Here is a 15000-nt window from a genome sequence, read left to right on the forward strand (position 1 = left end):
TCTCTCTCTCTCTCTCTCGCTCTCTCTCTGTGTCTCTGTCTCTGTCTCTCGCTCTCTCGCTCTCGTTCTCTCTCTCTGTGTCTGTCTGCCTGTCTCTCTGTCTCTCTCTCTGCCTCCAAATGAGTTTCTCCTAGTCAGTGTTTCTAGCATCTGAAAAAGGGAAAAGGCGAAAGAAATTTGTCCATTTTCATTGAACAGAGATTGACATGTCCGATCCATCGCTTCTGAACAATCTTCTGCAAAAACTGTGCTTATTTGTAATAAATGGTGTGCCCCTTCAGGAGGGGTTATGGCCCTTGTATGAATAAGATATCCGTATCCATATCCTCTCTCTCTCTCTCTCTCCCCTACCCCCCTCTTTCTCTCTCTCTCTCTCTCTCTCTCTCACACACACACACACACACACACTCTCTCTCTCACACACACACACACACACACACACACACACAACATACAACCATACCATACCACAACACAACACAACACACACACACACACACACACACACACACGCCACACACACACACATACACACAAACACACACACACACACACACACACACACACACCACACCACACCACACCACACCATACCACACCACAACACACAGACACACACACGCGCGCGCCCACACACACACACACACACACACACACACACACACACACACACACACACACACACACAACACACACACGCGATAATTCACGCATGTATCCTGTTTACGTGTGCGAGTGCTTGACACAAATACACATACATACATACATACATACATACATAACCACGATGATGATAACGATGATAACGATGATAATGATGATGATGATGATGATGACGACAACATCACCAACAACGACGACGACGACGACGACGATGTTCGCAGAGCCCCCATCATGGCGGCACCCTGCACCGCTCTCAGCAGCTAGGCAACGACGGTCGCTATGGCAACCAACAGTCTGTGAGCACTTCCAAACACTCCACCTCCAACCCCACCAAGGCCAAGCACTCCCACCACAACGCGGAGGTCAGTGAGCTGAGAGTGCTCTCCCCTTCCCCCCCCCCCTCCTCCCGCCCCACCCCCCCCTCCTGCCCCCCCCCCCCCAACCCCCTCTCCCTCTTTAAATGAGTGACTAATTCTAATTATTAATAATAACACACAGGCTATGTTGCACATATATAATGAAATCTATATATACAAATACTGCCTTTTTATCTATTTCGTATCTAAGCAACTGGACTGCAATGGACTGTATTATGACTGTGGTATCCGTCGAGAAATGTTTTGGCATCATTTTACAGAATTATCATGGCATGGCATCGAAAAGAAAGAAATTTATTAGCGAAAAAAAAAAAAAAAAAAAAAAAAAAAAAAAAAAAAAACCAACCCGAAAAACAAACAAACAACAAAAAAAATATATCTAAAAATTTAAAAAAAAACGAACGAAATTCCGACTTTCGCATTCGGCATCAGTATGGTTTTTGTGATCGTCATCTTGGGTAATGACAAGAAGGTTACAGGAGGTAACTGGGTTTTTTTGTTTTGTTGTTGTTTTATTTTATTTTATTTTATTTCTTTCTTTTTTTTACTCAGCTGCTGGAAATTTGAAACTTCTTCCTTTTATATTGTTAGCACGTTGCTGTTCTTTCATGAAACTGAAAGGTACTTTTGGGTTTGGGGTTGGTTTTTTTTTCATATTTGGTTCTTCTTTCCCTACATTGATTTGATTATAACACCTTGCATGCTGTTGATGTCATTGCTCATCAGCGGAAGTTTTGTCACTTCAAGTGTGTGACACATAGGATCCAGTTTTACAGGCCAGGATATCAGTCATCTCTTTTTCTTTTTTTTTCTTTTTTAAATCTATTTGTTTTTGTTTTGTTTTTTTCCTTCTTCTTCAGGGTGAATTACCTTTCTTCAGTAAAGTCAATTATACCTACCCCTCCACTTCCGTGCTTGGGGTGAGTCCTGTCAATGTCGTCAGTGTCGGCAGATTCATGGAGGGCTGTTGTTTGAGGGACGTGGTGGCGGTCTCCACTCTGGGAGGGACGCTCGCTCAGTCTGGCTCCGTGACTAAGCCATTATTGTCGTTAGTAGGGGGCTTAGTAGGTGGTGTCCTAAGTACGTTAAAACAGAACAGGCACCACTGAACACCACCGAAGTGACTCAGCAGCAGTGCAGGGTCTCCTCTGGTGTGTGGCCTCCTGGCGACCGAACATCGATGGTTCCCTGTGGACTGCCGACGCTGGAACTGCGACGGACGAACCCGGGTGTGGCCGTGTGTGGGGGAATCTAAATGAGCGGCGTGGGAGTAATGCCACTGAAATGGTGCAGATGATGGGGCAGCAAAAAAAAAAAAAAAAAAAAAGAAAAGAAAAGAAAAAAAAAGTCAGTTATACCACTCATCGGTCGAGAAAAAAGTGGTAACTGCTTTCTTCTTCTTCTTCTTCTTCTTCTTCTTCTTCTAATTCTTCTTCTTCTTCTTCTTCTTCTTCTTCTTCTTCTTCTTCTTCTTCTTCTAATTCTTCTTCTTCTTCTTCTTCTTCTTTTACGCCACTCTGTTCCAATTTCCTCGAGGTCCAAAAGTAAAGGGACTAAGAACACAGCCTTGCTGCATCCAAACACAACCAACACTGATTTGTTCTATTCGATCGATCACAAACCTTACGTTTGTTTTTTTTGGGGAGGGGGGTTATTTTAACTACTGAAAATGTAACTGGACAAAGATGGACAATCACACTTTTTTTTTTCTTTTTTCCTACTATCTAACCGAAATAATTTGGTTTTCGTTTGCAGGAGTAACCGAAAATACATCTGGTTTTTGTTTGCCGGGCAAAACGATAATGCTTGTGATTTTCGTTTACCGGACTAACTGAAAATTCATGTGGTTTTCGTTTACCAGGCTAACAGAAAATACATGTGGTTCTTGTTTCCACCGGATTCACCGAAAATTCATGTGGTTTTCGTTTACCAGGCTAACAGAAAATACTTGTGGTTCTTGTTTCCACCGGATTCACCGAAAATTCATGTGGTTTTCGTTTGCCGGACTTATCGTAAATAACCTGGGGTGGGGGGAGGGTGGGGGGGGGGGGTATTTGGGTTTTTTTTGTTTGTTTGTTTGTTGTTGTTGTTGTTTTTCTATAATGTCACAGCAGAATTAATATTCGCCTCAAATCGTCTACTATAATGTCACAGCAGAATTAATATTCGCCTCAAATCGTCTACTAACAGTGAACAACATGAATCGAAATGAATACCGTGCTCTTTGACAGTTTTATTTACAGGAGATGTAGTACTATGTAGCATTTCATACAGCATATTCTACTTGTATTCTTTAAAAAGAACAGAGAGAGAAGGAGAGAGAGAGAGAAAGAGAGAGAGAGAGAGATTCAGATTCAGATTGTTTATTCATTTTAGACCTGCCCCCCCCTTGAAAGGGGAATGTGAACAGACAATAACCATCATAGCAATTATAGACATAATGATAGATTAAAACAATTCAACTATGGATACATCGAGTTAATCAGGGACATTAAGAAGTAAGTATTTCCCTATAGCTAAAGGCTTTGTAGAAAGAAAAACACAGAGAAATTTCGCACAATCTCAGACAGACAGAGAGAGAGACACAGAGAGAGAGAGAGAGAGAGAGAGAGAGAGAGAGAGAGAGAGAGAGAGAGAGAGACACAGAGAGAGAGAGAGAACGAACGAACGAACGAATCTGTTTTATTGAGGGAAAAAACGGAATAAGCACAAATGGCTTGTTTTCATCCTGCCCTCACGAAAAGGGAAAACACAGCAAATACCAAATGGTGGTCTGGACGCTAGTCATTCGGATGAGACGATAAACCGAGGTCCCGTGTGCAGCACGCACTTAGCGCACGTAAAAGAACCCACGGCAACAAAAGGGTTGTTCCTGGCAAAATTCTGTAGAAAAATCCACGTCAGTAGGAAAAACAAATAAAACTGCACGCAGGAAAAATACCAAAAAAAAAAAAAAATGGGTGGCGCTGTAGTATAGCGACGCGCTCTCCCTGGGGAGAGCAGCCCAAATTTCACACAGAGAAATCTGTTGTGATAAAAAGAAATACAAAATACAAAAATACAACAAATACTCAATACAAAAGAATGACATGGCATGAATACATTTCAATTCTGTCCCACGAAAAAGACGAACAACATAAGTACATGCACAATTAATACTTCAGAACAGAAGCAACAGAAGAAAGAACAAGGAAGACACAAGGAGAGAGAGAGAGACAGACAGACAAGAGAGAGACAGACAGACAGAGAGAGACAGAGAGACAGAGACAGAGAGAGAGAATACGATCGGGGAAGGTGGCACAAAATGATAATCACGTTGCTGGTTGGTGTTCGCAGTACCAATCATGGCCATCGATCTGCCCCAGACGAATTCCTAGCCTGCCCGTGTTTGTTTGTTTTTGGGGGGGTGTGTGTGTGTGTGTGTGTGTGTGTGTGTGTGTGTGTGTGTGTGTGTGTGTGTGTGTGTGTGTGTGTGTGTGTGTGGTGTGTGTGTGTGTGTGTGTGTGTGTGTGTGTGTGTGTGTGTGTGTGTGTGTGGTGTGTGTGTGGTGTGTGTGTGCGTGTGTGGGTGTGTGTGTGTGTGTGTGGTGTGTGTGTGTGGTGTGGTGTGTGTGTGTGTGTGTGTGTGTGTGTGTGTGTGTGTGTGTGTGTGTGTGTGTGTGTGTGGTGTGTGTGTGTTGTGTGTGTGTGTGTGTGTGTGTGTGTGGATCGGCATGGGAGGTATAATAACCTTAAGGGTTCAGACGCTCGTTTAGTTTCAACTTCTCTCTTTTTTTTCCAACCATTTCTGAATTTCTCTGTTTTTCTGTCGAATTTTTGGTGTGTGTGTGTGTGTGTGTGTGTGTGTGTGTTTTAACAAGACTGGGGAGTGGAAAATTAATACTCTTTTTCTTGCGCCATGACGTTTAGATTTTATAGCCTTCTGCGTCATAGAGAATGTTAAATAAAGAATGCAGATGAATTCTGGGCTTCTCTGTCATGTGTGACACGATAATTTACTGCTTGTATTTCCTTCAGATAGTTGTCTGCTTCGGCTGAATAATATGTTACATTGAATTCCATCCGAGTGTTGATTTTTTTTTTTTTTTTTTTTTTTTTTTTTTTGTAAGGACGCCATCATTGTTCATGAAACTCCAATTGACGTCATTTGTTAAGGACGTCATCAGTGTCAAGGGACGTCGATATTAAGGACGCCATCATTGTTCATGAAACTCCAATTGACGTCATTTGTTAAGGACGTCATCAGTGTCAAGGGACGTCGATATTAAGGACGCCATCATTGTTCATGAAACTCCAATTGACGTCATTTGTTAAGGACGTCATCAGTGTCAAGGGCGTCGATATTAAGGACGCCATCATTGTTCATGAAAACTCCAATTGACGTCATTTGTTAAGGACGTCATCAGTGTCAAGGGCGTCGATGTTAAGGACGCCATCATTGTTCATGAAAACTGCAATTGACGTCATTTGTTTAGGACGTCATCAGTGTCAAGGGCGTCAAAATTAAGGACATTATCAGTGTTTCGGATCCCCATTATTAATTTGTTATAAAGAACGTCATCTTTCAGGTGGTTTTCAGTTGAGGAAGGTTTGGTCCTTTTTTTTTCTTTTTTTTTTAATTATCAGTCTTGGTTGTTGTTTTTTGTTTGTCTTTTTAGTGATATCTCGCGGACTGTTAATCGTTAAATTGACGTTGCAGTCTGCTAACAACTCACTTACGTAAAGAACGCCTTATGGATGGAAGGGTGGATGTGTGAATGGAAGAGAGTGCGGTGGACTGACTCAGTCGCGGACAGACTGCGAATGGACGGACCAGGTGGTTGGTTGGTTGATTGGCTGGTTGCTTGATTGGTTGATTGGTTGATTCATTGGCTGAATTTTGATTGATGGGGTGAACGGCGCGCTGACAACTGAGCAGATGGATGAAGAGATACGGCGGAACACAAAAGCGTTGGACTTTTCAATCTGAGGGTCCTGGGTTCGAATCTCGGTAACGGCGCCTGGTGTGTAAAGGGTAGAGGTTTTTTTTCCGATCTCTCAGGTCAACATAGAATGTGCAGACCTGCTTAGTGCTTGAACCCCCTTCGCGTGTATACGCAAAGCTGAAGATCAAATACGCACGTCAAAGATCCTGTAATCCATGTCAACGTTCGGTGGGTTATGGAAACAAGAACACACCCAGCATGCACACCCCCGAAAACGGAGTATGGCTGCCTACATGGCGGGGGTAAAAAAACGGTCGTGCACGTAAAAGCCCCACTCGTATGCATACGAGTGAACGTGGGAGTTGCAGCCCACGAGCGGAGAAGAAGGAGAAGAAGAAGAAGGATGAAGAGATATGAATGAGCGGATTGAAGGATGGACCATGGCACACTATCAGGTTGTTAGTGTCTGTGGCCGGACTGACCTATCAATTCCCTGGACACTGTGTCCGTCAGAGTGACCGACTGATGGCTGACCGACCCCACTGACTGGCTGGCTGGCTGACTGACTGAATGGCTGACTAAATAACTGACTGACTGACTGACTACGTGACTGACTTACTGAACTCTAACTGACCGAATGACCTGATTGACGAACTGACTGACAAACTACAAACTGACTGACTGACTGACTGACTGACTAACATACTAACTGGCTGACTATAAGTATCAGGATCAGTAGCTCAAGGAGGCGTCACTGCGTTCGGTCAAATCCATATACGCTACACCACATCTGCCAAGCAGATGCCTGACCAGCAGCGTAACCCAACGCGCTTAGTCAGGCCTTGAAAAAAATTTTTTAATTAAAAAAATAAAAATAAAAATAAATAAAATAATAATAATAGTAAAAAATAATAAAATGAAATAAAATAGTAAATAAATAAAATAAAGAGAAATAGTCATTCGGATGAGATGATAAACTGAGGTCTCGTGTGCAAGCATACACTTAGCGCACGTAAAAGAATCCAAGGCAACAAAAGGGTTGTTCCTGGCAAAATTCTGTTAAAAAAAAGAAAGAAAAAAAAAAAGAATCCACTTCGATGGGGAAGAAAAAAAATGCACGAAGGAAAAAATACAAAATTAAGGCGGAGGGAGGGGGGGGGGGGGGCGCTGTAGTGTAGCGACGGCACTCTCCCTGGGGAAGAGCAGTACCGAATTTCACACAGAGAAGATAAGATTAGATAAGATAAGATAAGATAAGATTAACTTTATTATCTCCAACTGGAGAAATTTGGTCATGTGTATTATCACAACATAGACAAGTAAACAACATGGGGACCATAACTGTAAAAGTCAACAACAGCTTTTACGAATATTACGAAGATACAAATGTAAAAAAAAATATCACATACATCGTTTCATACATACATCCACACACTGCAGGTAATAACTAGTATTCTTAATGTAAAAACAGAAAGAATTAAGAAACATTATTTGAATATAATTATAAACATAGCCTACTATACTGCACATTGATTATAACAGACAGATAAGATAAGAATAAAGATGAATTGCGGAAAACCACAACCAGATAATCAGCACACACCCGCCCCCCCTCCATCCCACACACACACACACACACACGCGCGCGCGCGCGCGCGCGGATTACTTGATTAAACAAGAGTAATAAACATATGTTCTCAAAATAAAAGCAATTCACATATTCGCTTTTAAAAACATTGCAATTAATTATTACATCGTAATTATTAAACAAATATATTTAGAAATCTGTTGTGATAAAAAAAAAGAAATACAAATACAAATACAAATTTTATTTTATTTTATTTTATTTTATTTTATTTTATTTTATTTGTGATTTTTTTTTTCTCTCTCTCTATGTCCTTCCACACTCGCAGAACAAGTTGGTGGCCACAGTCGCGCCCACCACCCTGCCTCACCTTCACACGGGGGAGGGCGGGGGAGGGGGAGGGGGCAAGCACGGCGCCTACAGCAAGCACCCGCACGGCGGCGTGGGGGAGGGGGGCGAGGGGGGCCCCGGGGGCACGCTGCCCCATCTGCGCCACAGCGACAGCGTCACCAGCAACAGCACGGCCACCGCTCCCTCGTACGCCAGCGCCCCCCCTGCCGCCGGCGGCCCCGCCCCGTCCTCCGAGCGCTCCAAGCGGGATCAGTATGGCAACCGTATTCCCATGACGCCGGCAGGTGGGTGTGTTTTGTTTGTTTGTTTGTTCGTTTTGCTCGTTTCTAGTTGCTGTGACGCCAGCAGGTGGGTGTGTTTTGTTTCTTTGTTTGTTCGTTTTGTTCGTTCCTGGTTGCTGTGATGCCAGCAGGTGGGTGTGTTTTGTTTGTTTGTTTGTACGCCGGCAGGTGGGTGTGTTTTGTTTGTTTGTTTGTTCGTTTTGCTCGTTTCTAGTTGCTGTGACGCCAGCAGGTGGGTGTGTTTTGTTTCTTTGTTTGTACTCCAGCAGGTGGGTGTGTTTTGTTTGTTTGTACGCCAGCAGGTGGGTGTGTTTTGTTTGTTTGTTTGTTCGTTTCTGGTTGCTGTGACGCCAGCAGGTGGGTGTGTTTTGTTTGTTCGTTTTGTTCGTTTCTGGTTGCTGTGACGCCAGCAGGTGGGTGTGTTTTGTTTGTTCGTTTTGTTCGTTTCTGGTTGCTGTGACGCCAGCAGGTGGGTGTGTTTTGTTTGTTTGTTTGTTCGTTTCTGGTTGCTGTGACGCCAGCAGGTGGGTGTGTTTTGTTTGTTTGTTTGTTCGTTTTGTTCGTTTCTGGTTGCTGTGACGCCAGCAGGTGGGTGTGTTTTGTTTGTTTGTTTGTTCGTTTTGTTCGTTTCTGGTTGCTGTGACGCCAGCAGGTGGGTGTGTTTTGTTTGTTCGTTTGTTCGTTTCAGGTTGCTGTGACGCCAGCAGGTGGGTGTGTTTTGTTTGTTTGTTTGTTCGTTTCAGGTTGCTGTGACGCCAGCAGGTGGGTGTGTTTTGTTTGTTCGTTTGTTCGTTTCTGGTTGCTGTGACGCCAGCAGGTGGGTGTGTTTTGTTTGTTCGTTTTGTTCGTTTCTGGTTGCTGTGACGCCAGCAGGTGGGTGTGTTTTGTTTGTTTGTACGCCAGCAGGTGGGTGTGTTTTGTTTGTTTGTTTGTTCGTTTTGTTCGTTCCTGGTTGCTGTGATGCCAGCAGGTGGGTGTGTTTTGTTTGTTTGTTTGTACGCCAGCAGGTGGGTGTGTTTTGTTTGTGTGTTTGTACGCCAGCAGGTGGGTGTGTTTTGTTTGTTTGTACGCCAGCAGGTGGGTGTGTTTTGTTTGTTTGTTCGTTTCTGGTTGCTGTGACTCCAGCAGGTGGGTGTGTTTTGTTTGTTTGTTTGTTCGGTTTGTTCGTTTCTGGTTGCTGTGACGCCAGCAGGTGGGTGTGTTTTGTTTGTTCGTTTGTTCGTTTCTGGTTGCTGTGACGCCAGCAGGTGGGTGTGGTTTGTTTGTTTGTTTGTTCGTTTGTTCGTTTTATTCGTTTCTGGTTGCTGTGACGCCAGCAGGTGGGTGTGTTTTGTTTGTTCGTTTGTTCGTTTCTGGTTGCTGTGACGCCAGCAGGTGGGTGTGTTTTGTTTGTTCGTTTGTACGCCAGCAGGTGGGTGTGTTTTGTTTGTTTGTTCGTTTGTTCGTTTCTGGTTGCTGTTATTATGACTATAATGATGATGATATATATTTGTATTTGTATTTATGTCTTTATCACAACAGATTTTCTCTATGTGTAATTCGGGGCTGCTCTTCCCAGGGAGAGCGCGTTGTTACACTACAGCGCCACCCTTTTTTTTTGTTGTTGTTGTTGTTGCTGTTGTAATTTTTTCCTGCGTACAGTTTAATTTGTTTTTTCCTATCGAAGTGGATTTTTCTACAGAATTTTTGCCAGGAACAACCCTTTTGTTGCCGTGGGTTCTTTTACGTGCGCTAAGTGCATGCTTGCACACGGGACCTCGCTTTATCGTCTCGTCCGAATGACTAGAGTCCTGACCACCACTCAAGGTCTCGTGGAGGGGGAGAAAAAATCGGTGGCTGAACCGTGATTCGAACCAGCGCGCTCAGAATCTCTCGCTTCCTAGGCGGACGCGTTACCTCTAGGTCATTACTCCAGATGATGATGATAATAATGATGATGATGATGATGATGATGATGACGATGACTCTCCAGTTGGGACCAGTATGGCAACTGTATCCACCTTGGCGTCGTCAGGTGGGTAGTGGTTTGTGCTGGTGTTTTGTTGCTATGATGATGATGATGATGATGACGACGATAATGATGGTGGCGATGATGATGATGATGATGATGATAACGATGACAGTGATGATAATGACGATGATGGTGACGACGACGACGATGATGATGATGATGACGACGACGACGATGATGATGATGATTATGATGACGACGATGGCGATGATGATGATGATGATGACGACTGTCCAAGAGGGAACAGTATGACAGCTGTATCCAACTTGGCCTCGTCAAGGTGGGTGTGTCGTGGTTTGTGTCCTTGTTGTTGTTGTTGTTATTGTAGTAGTTGTTGTATGTGACAGCCTTACACGGCGTGGTGAGGAAGGGAGTTGGGGGATTGGGGGGTGGGGTGGGGTGGGGGGGTGGGGCCTTAAAACGGTTAATACACGTGAAAGCTCGCTACGAGTGAACGTGGGAGTGACAGGTCCACGAAGGAATGAAGAAGACGAAGAAGAAGCATCATAGCTAAGCTGGGGATATATCTCAAGAGACCCAATCACAAGTCAGTAATTGTTATCAGATGTTGTCGTCGTCTTCGTTGTTGTTGTTGTTGTTGTGTGTGCACGCGCGTGGGTGTACAAAATGTATATATAATGACTTATATACATCCCTTCCCTTCCCCCACACACACATCCACATCCACGGCACGGGGCCCACCCAACACAGAGGCCTTGAAGCTGTACCGCAGCAAGCTGACGGCCTACGAGCAGACAGAGATCCTGGACTACCCGGAGATCTACTTCCTGGGCCTGGAGGCCAAGAAGGTGGAGGGGGTGCCGGGAGGGGCCTCCAACAACGGCTACGACGATGAGAGCGGATCCTACATCAAGGTAGGCTAGAGGGGAGGGTCGTGGTGGTGGTGGTTGTGGTTGTGGTGGTTGTGGTGGTGGTTGTTGTGGTGGTTGTGGTTGTTGTTGTTGTGGTGGTGATGGTGGTTGTGGTGGTGGTGGTGGTGGTGGTGGTGGTTGTGGTGATGGTGGTGGTAGTTGTGGTGGTGGTGGGTGGTTGTGATGATGGCGATGGTTGTGGTGTGTGTGTGTGTGTGTGTGTGTCTTTTTGTCTGTTTGCCTTGCCTTGTTTTATCTTGTCTTTGTCTCGTCTTCCCTTCCCCCGCCACCCCCCACCACCACCCGCCCCACAGCCCCCCCCCCCACCCCCCGCCCCCTCCCACTCCCTTTCCCCGCCCCCCATCCTTTATCGACCGACCAATCCCTAGTCTCCACTTCACCCACGCACCCCCTCCCCTCCCCGACACACACACACACACACACACACACACACACACACCACCTAGTAGTCTTTCCAGTAAAGAAGATGAGCTTGACACAACCCAGGTCGCGTGTGTTAATTTACAGACAGACACATACAGTCGATACACTACTCACTATCTCCACGACCAACCAACACCAACAGTCCTGCTGAGCTAACTGAACTCAATTCAATTCAATTAACCCACTCAGTACGGCCAGTCCTCTCTTCTCCTCTACACAGACCCCTCGGATGTCCAGTGGGTGTCTGAATGACCCAACCTTTAGCTTCCGTCGTCAGACTTGTGGTATTCTTTGTCAACATTCACGTCTTCAGTATAAGAGCCTTCCGCTTGCAATATTTTGATGATGGTAATTGGGGTGAAAAGCTGTTAACGTCGTCTGTTTCGCCGTTCGTATGGAGAGAGTTAAAAAGGCTTACTGACCCTGCGCAGAGACGTCTGAGCTGCTGGGTTGGCTTGTATTATAAATGAGCGATCTTGGGTCTCCGCTAACTTTTGCTTGCTTAGCGTTGAGAATTGTCCTCAGGTCTGTGGAAAGCACGCGTGCACGCGCGCGCGCGCACACAACACCCACCCACAAGCAAACCAACACACACACACACACACACACACACACACACACACACACACACACACACGAAAGCAAACTAATAATCAGCCTTCCTTCGAGAACTATCAGCTTCATAATCCAATCCCCTCTCGTTCGCTAGCAATAGTAACAGCAATAGAAGTAGTAACAGTAACAGTAACAGTAGTAACATCAGCAATAGCAGCCGTGGTGACAATCAGTCGTAATAGCAATGACAACAGCAGCAGCTGTAGTAACAGTAGTGGTAGTAGCAGCAGTAACAGCTGCAGTAACAGTAGTGGTAATAGCAGCAGTAACAGCTGTAGTAACAGTAGTGGTAATAGCAGCAGTAACAGCAGTAGTAACAGTAGTGGTAAAAGCAGAAGTAACAGCTGTAGTAACAGTAGTGGTAGTAGCAACAGTAACAGCTGTAGTAACAGTAGTGGTAGTAGCACCAGTAACAGCTGTAGTAACAGTAGTGGTAGTAGCAGCAGTAACAGCTGTAGTAACAGTAGTGGTAATAGCAGCAGTAACAGCTGTAGTAACAGTAGTGGTAGTAGCAGCAGTAACAGCTGTAGTAACAGTAGTGGTAATAGCAGCAGTAACAGCTGTAGTAACAGTAGTGGTAATAGCAGCAGTAACAGCTGTAGTAACAGCAGTAACAACCACAGTAACAAGAGCAATATCAGCAGATGTAACATTAGCAACAGCAGCAGTAACAGCAGTAGAAACAGCAACGGCAACAGCGATAGTAACAGTAGAAACAGCAACGGCAACAGCGATAGTAACAGCAGTGAAACAGCAACAGCAACAGCTATAGTAACAGTAGAAACAGCAACGGCAACAGCGATAGTAACAGTAGAAACAGCAACGGCAACAGCGACAGTAACAGCAGTGAAACAGCAACGGCAACAGCGATAGTAACAGCAGTGAAACAGCAACGGCAACAGCGATAGTAACAGCAGTGAAACAGCAACGGCAACAGCGATAGTAACAGTAGAAACAGCAACGGCAACAGCGATAGTAACAGTAGAAACAGCAACGGCAACAGCGATAGTAACAGCAGTGAAACAGCAACGGCAACAGCGATAGTAACAGCAGTGAAACAGCAACGGCAACAGCGATAGTAACAGCAGTGAAACAGCAACGGCAACAGCGATAGTAACAGTCGTAACAGCAACAGTAACAGTTGCAATCAACGAACAGTAACAACAGCTGCAACAGCGGTGGGCAGCAGTAGCAGCAGTAACAGGAACAGTAACAGTCATGGTGCTAACAGTAACACTAGCAACAGCAGCAACAGTAACAAAAGCAACAGCAGCAACAGTAACAAAAGCAAGAGCAGTAACAGCCGCAGTAACAGAGCAGTAACAGTAGCAACAGCAACACTGACAGCAGTAACAACTTCTTCTTCTTCTTCTTCTTCTTCTTCTTCTTCTTCTTCTTCTTCTTTCTTCTTCTTCGTTCGTGGGCTGCAACTCCCACATTCACTCGTATATACGCGAGTGGGCTTTAACGTGTATGACCGTTTTTAACCCCGCCATGTAAGCAGCCATACTCCGTTTTCGGGGGTGTGCATGCTGGGGTAATGTTCTTGTTTCCAAAACCCACCGAACGCTGACATGGATTGCAGGATCTTTAACGTGCGTATTTGATCTTCTGCTTGCCGTATATACACGAAGGGGGCTCAGGTACCAAGCAGGTCTGCACATTTGTTGACCTGGGTGATCGTAAAAAAAAAAAACTCCACCCTTTACCCACCAGGCGCCGTTACCGAAATTCGAACCCGGGACTCTCAGATTGAAAGTTCAACGCTTTAACCACTCGGCTATTGGCCCTAACAGTAACAACAACAACAACAACAACAGCAGCAGTAACAGTAGTAACAGTAGTGGACGGTAGCAGAAACAGTAGTGGCATCAACAGTAACAGTAGTAACATCAGTAGTGACAACATCAGCAGTAACAGTAGCAGCAGCAGCAGCAGTAGTAACAGTAACAGCAGCAGCAGCAGTAGCAGTAACAGCAGCAATCAACATACGTCGGCAGAAAGCTGGGTTGGTGTCCGTTCCAATGATTAATTAACGGTGTCTGTTGCCTCGGCCTTAGTTACCTGGGCTGTTTACCTTGACAATCAGGGTGTGTTTGCACACCTGGCCTCCCCCCCCCCCCCCCCGTGTCCCCCATGCCCCCCCCCCCCCTCCCCTCCGCTGCAAGTTCTTAGCTGTCAGCGGCACGAAACCGTTATCATTGCTTCTTCTTCTTGTTCTTCTTGTTCTTGTTCTTCTTCCTTTTCTTGTTGTTGTTGTTGTTGTTCTTCTTCTTCTTCTTCTTCTTCGTCTTCTTTTTGCTTTTGCCTTTGCTTCTGCTTCTTCTTCACATACACACAGTAACACACAGACACACGCACACCCAGACCACACACACACACACACACACACACACACACACACACACACACTGATAACAATGATGATTAATTATTATTCTGTTGATTCTTCTTCTTCTTCTTCTTCTTCTTCTTCTTCTTCTTCAACACCATCATCTTCCACAAAATCACTTGATGATGAGGAGGAGGAGGTTGAGGTTGAGGATTATGATAACGACGACGACGACAAAGACAATGCCGACAGCGACGACAATGATTATCATGACGACGACCACGATGACGACGACGTTGATGATGACGACGACTTCGACGGCGATGATGATGATAGTGATGTTGATGATGACAATTACGACGACGACGACAACAACGATGATGATGATAGTGATGATGAATAGAAGAACAACAACACTGATGATGCTGTTGTTCATGAAGGTGTTGACAATGATGACATTTACGACAGCGATAATGTCGACGATGATGATGATGATGATAATGATGATGACGATGATGTCGATGATAACAAATACAACAACAACG

At 44.9% G+C, this 15000-nt stretch overlaps 1 protein-coding gene across 1 annotated transcript in view; it reads left to right on the forward strand.

The window, feature by feature from the left end:
• LOC143290743 (uncharacterized) overlaps positions 1-15000 on the forward strand; it is a 100934-nt gene that overhangs the window by 63767 nt on the left and 22167 nt on the right. Inside the window, exons 4-6 of the mRNA XM_076600258.1 lie at positions 885-1025; positions 7878-8184; positions 10904-11067. Coding sequence (XP_076456373.1) covers positions 885-1025; positions 7878-8184; positions 10904-11067 — 612 coding nt within the window. The remainder of the gene's footprint in view (positions 1-884; positions 1026-7877; positions 8185-10903; positions 11068-15000) is intronic.

The sequence above is a fragment of the Babylonia areolata genome, chromosome 16, assembly GCF_041734735.1.
Source record: "Babylonia areolata isolate BAREFJ2019XMU chromosome 16, ASM4173473v1, whole genome shotgun sequence".
Taxonomy (NCBI): domain Eukaryota; kingdom Metazoa; phylum Mollusca; class Gastropoda; order Neogastropoda; family Buccinidae; genus Babylonia; species Babylonia areolata.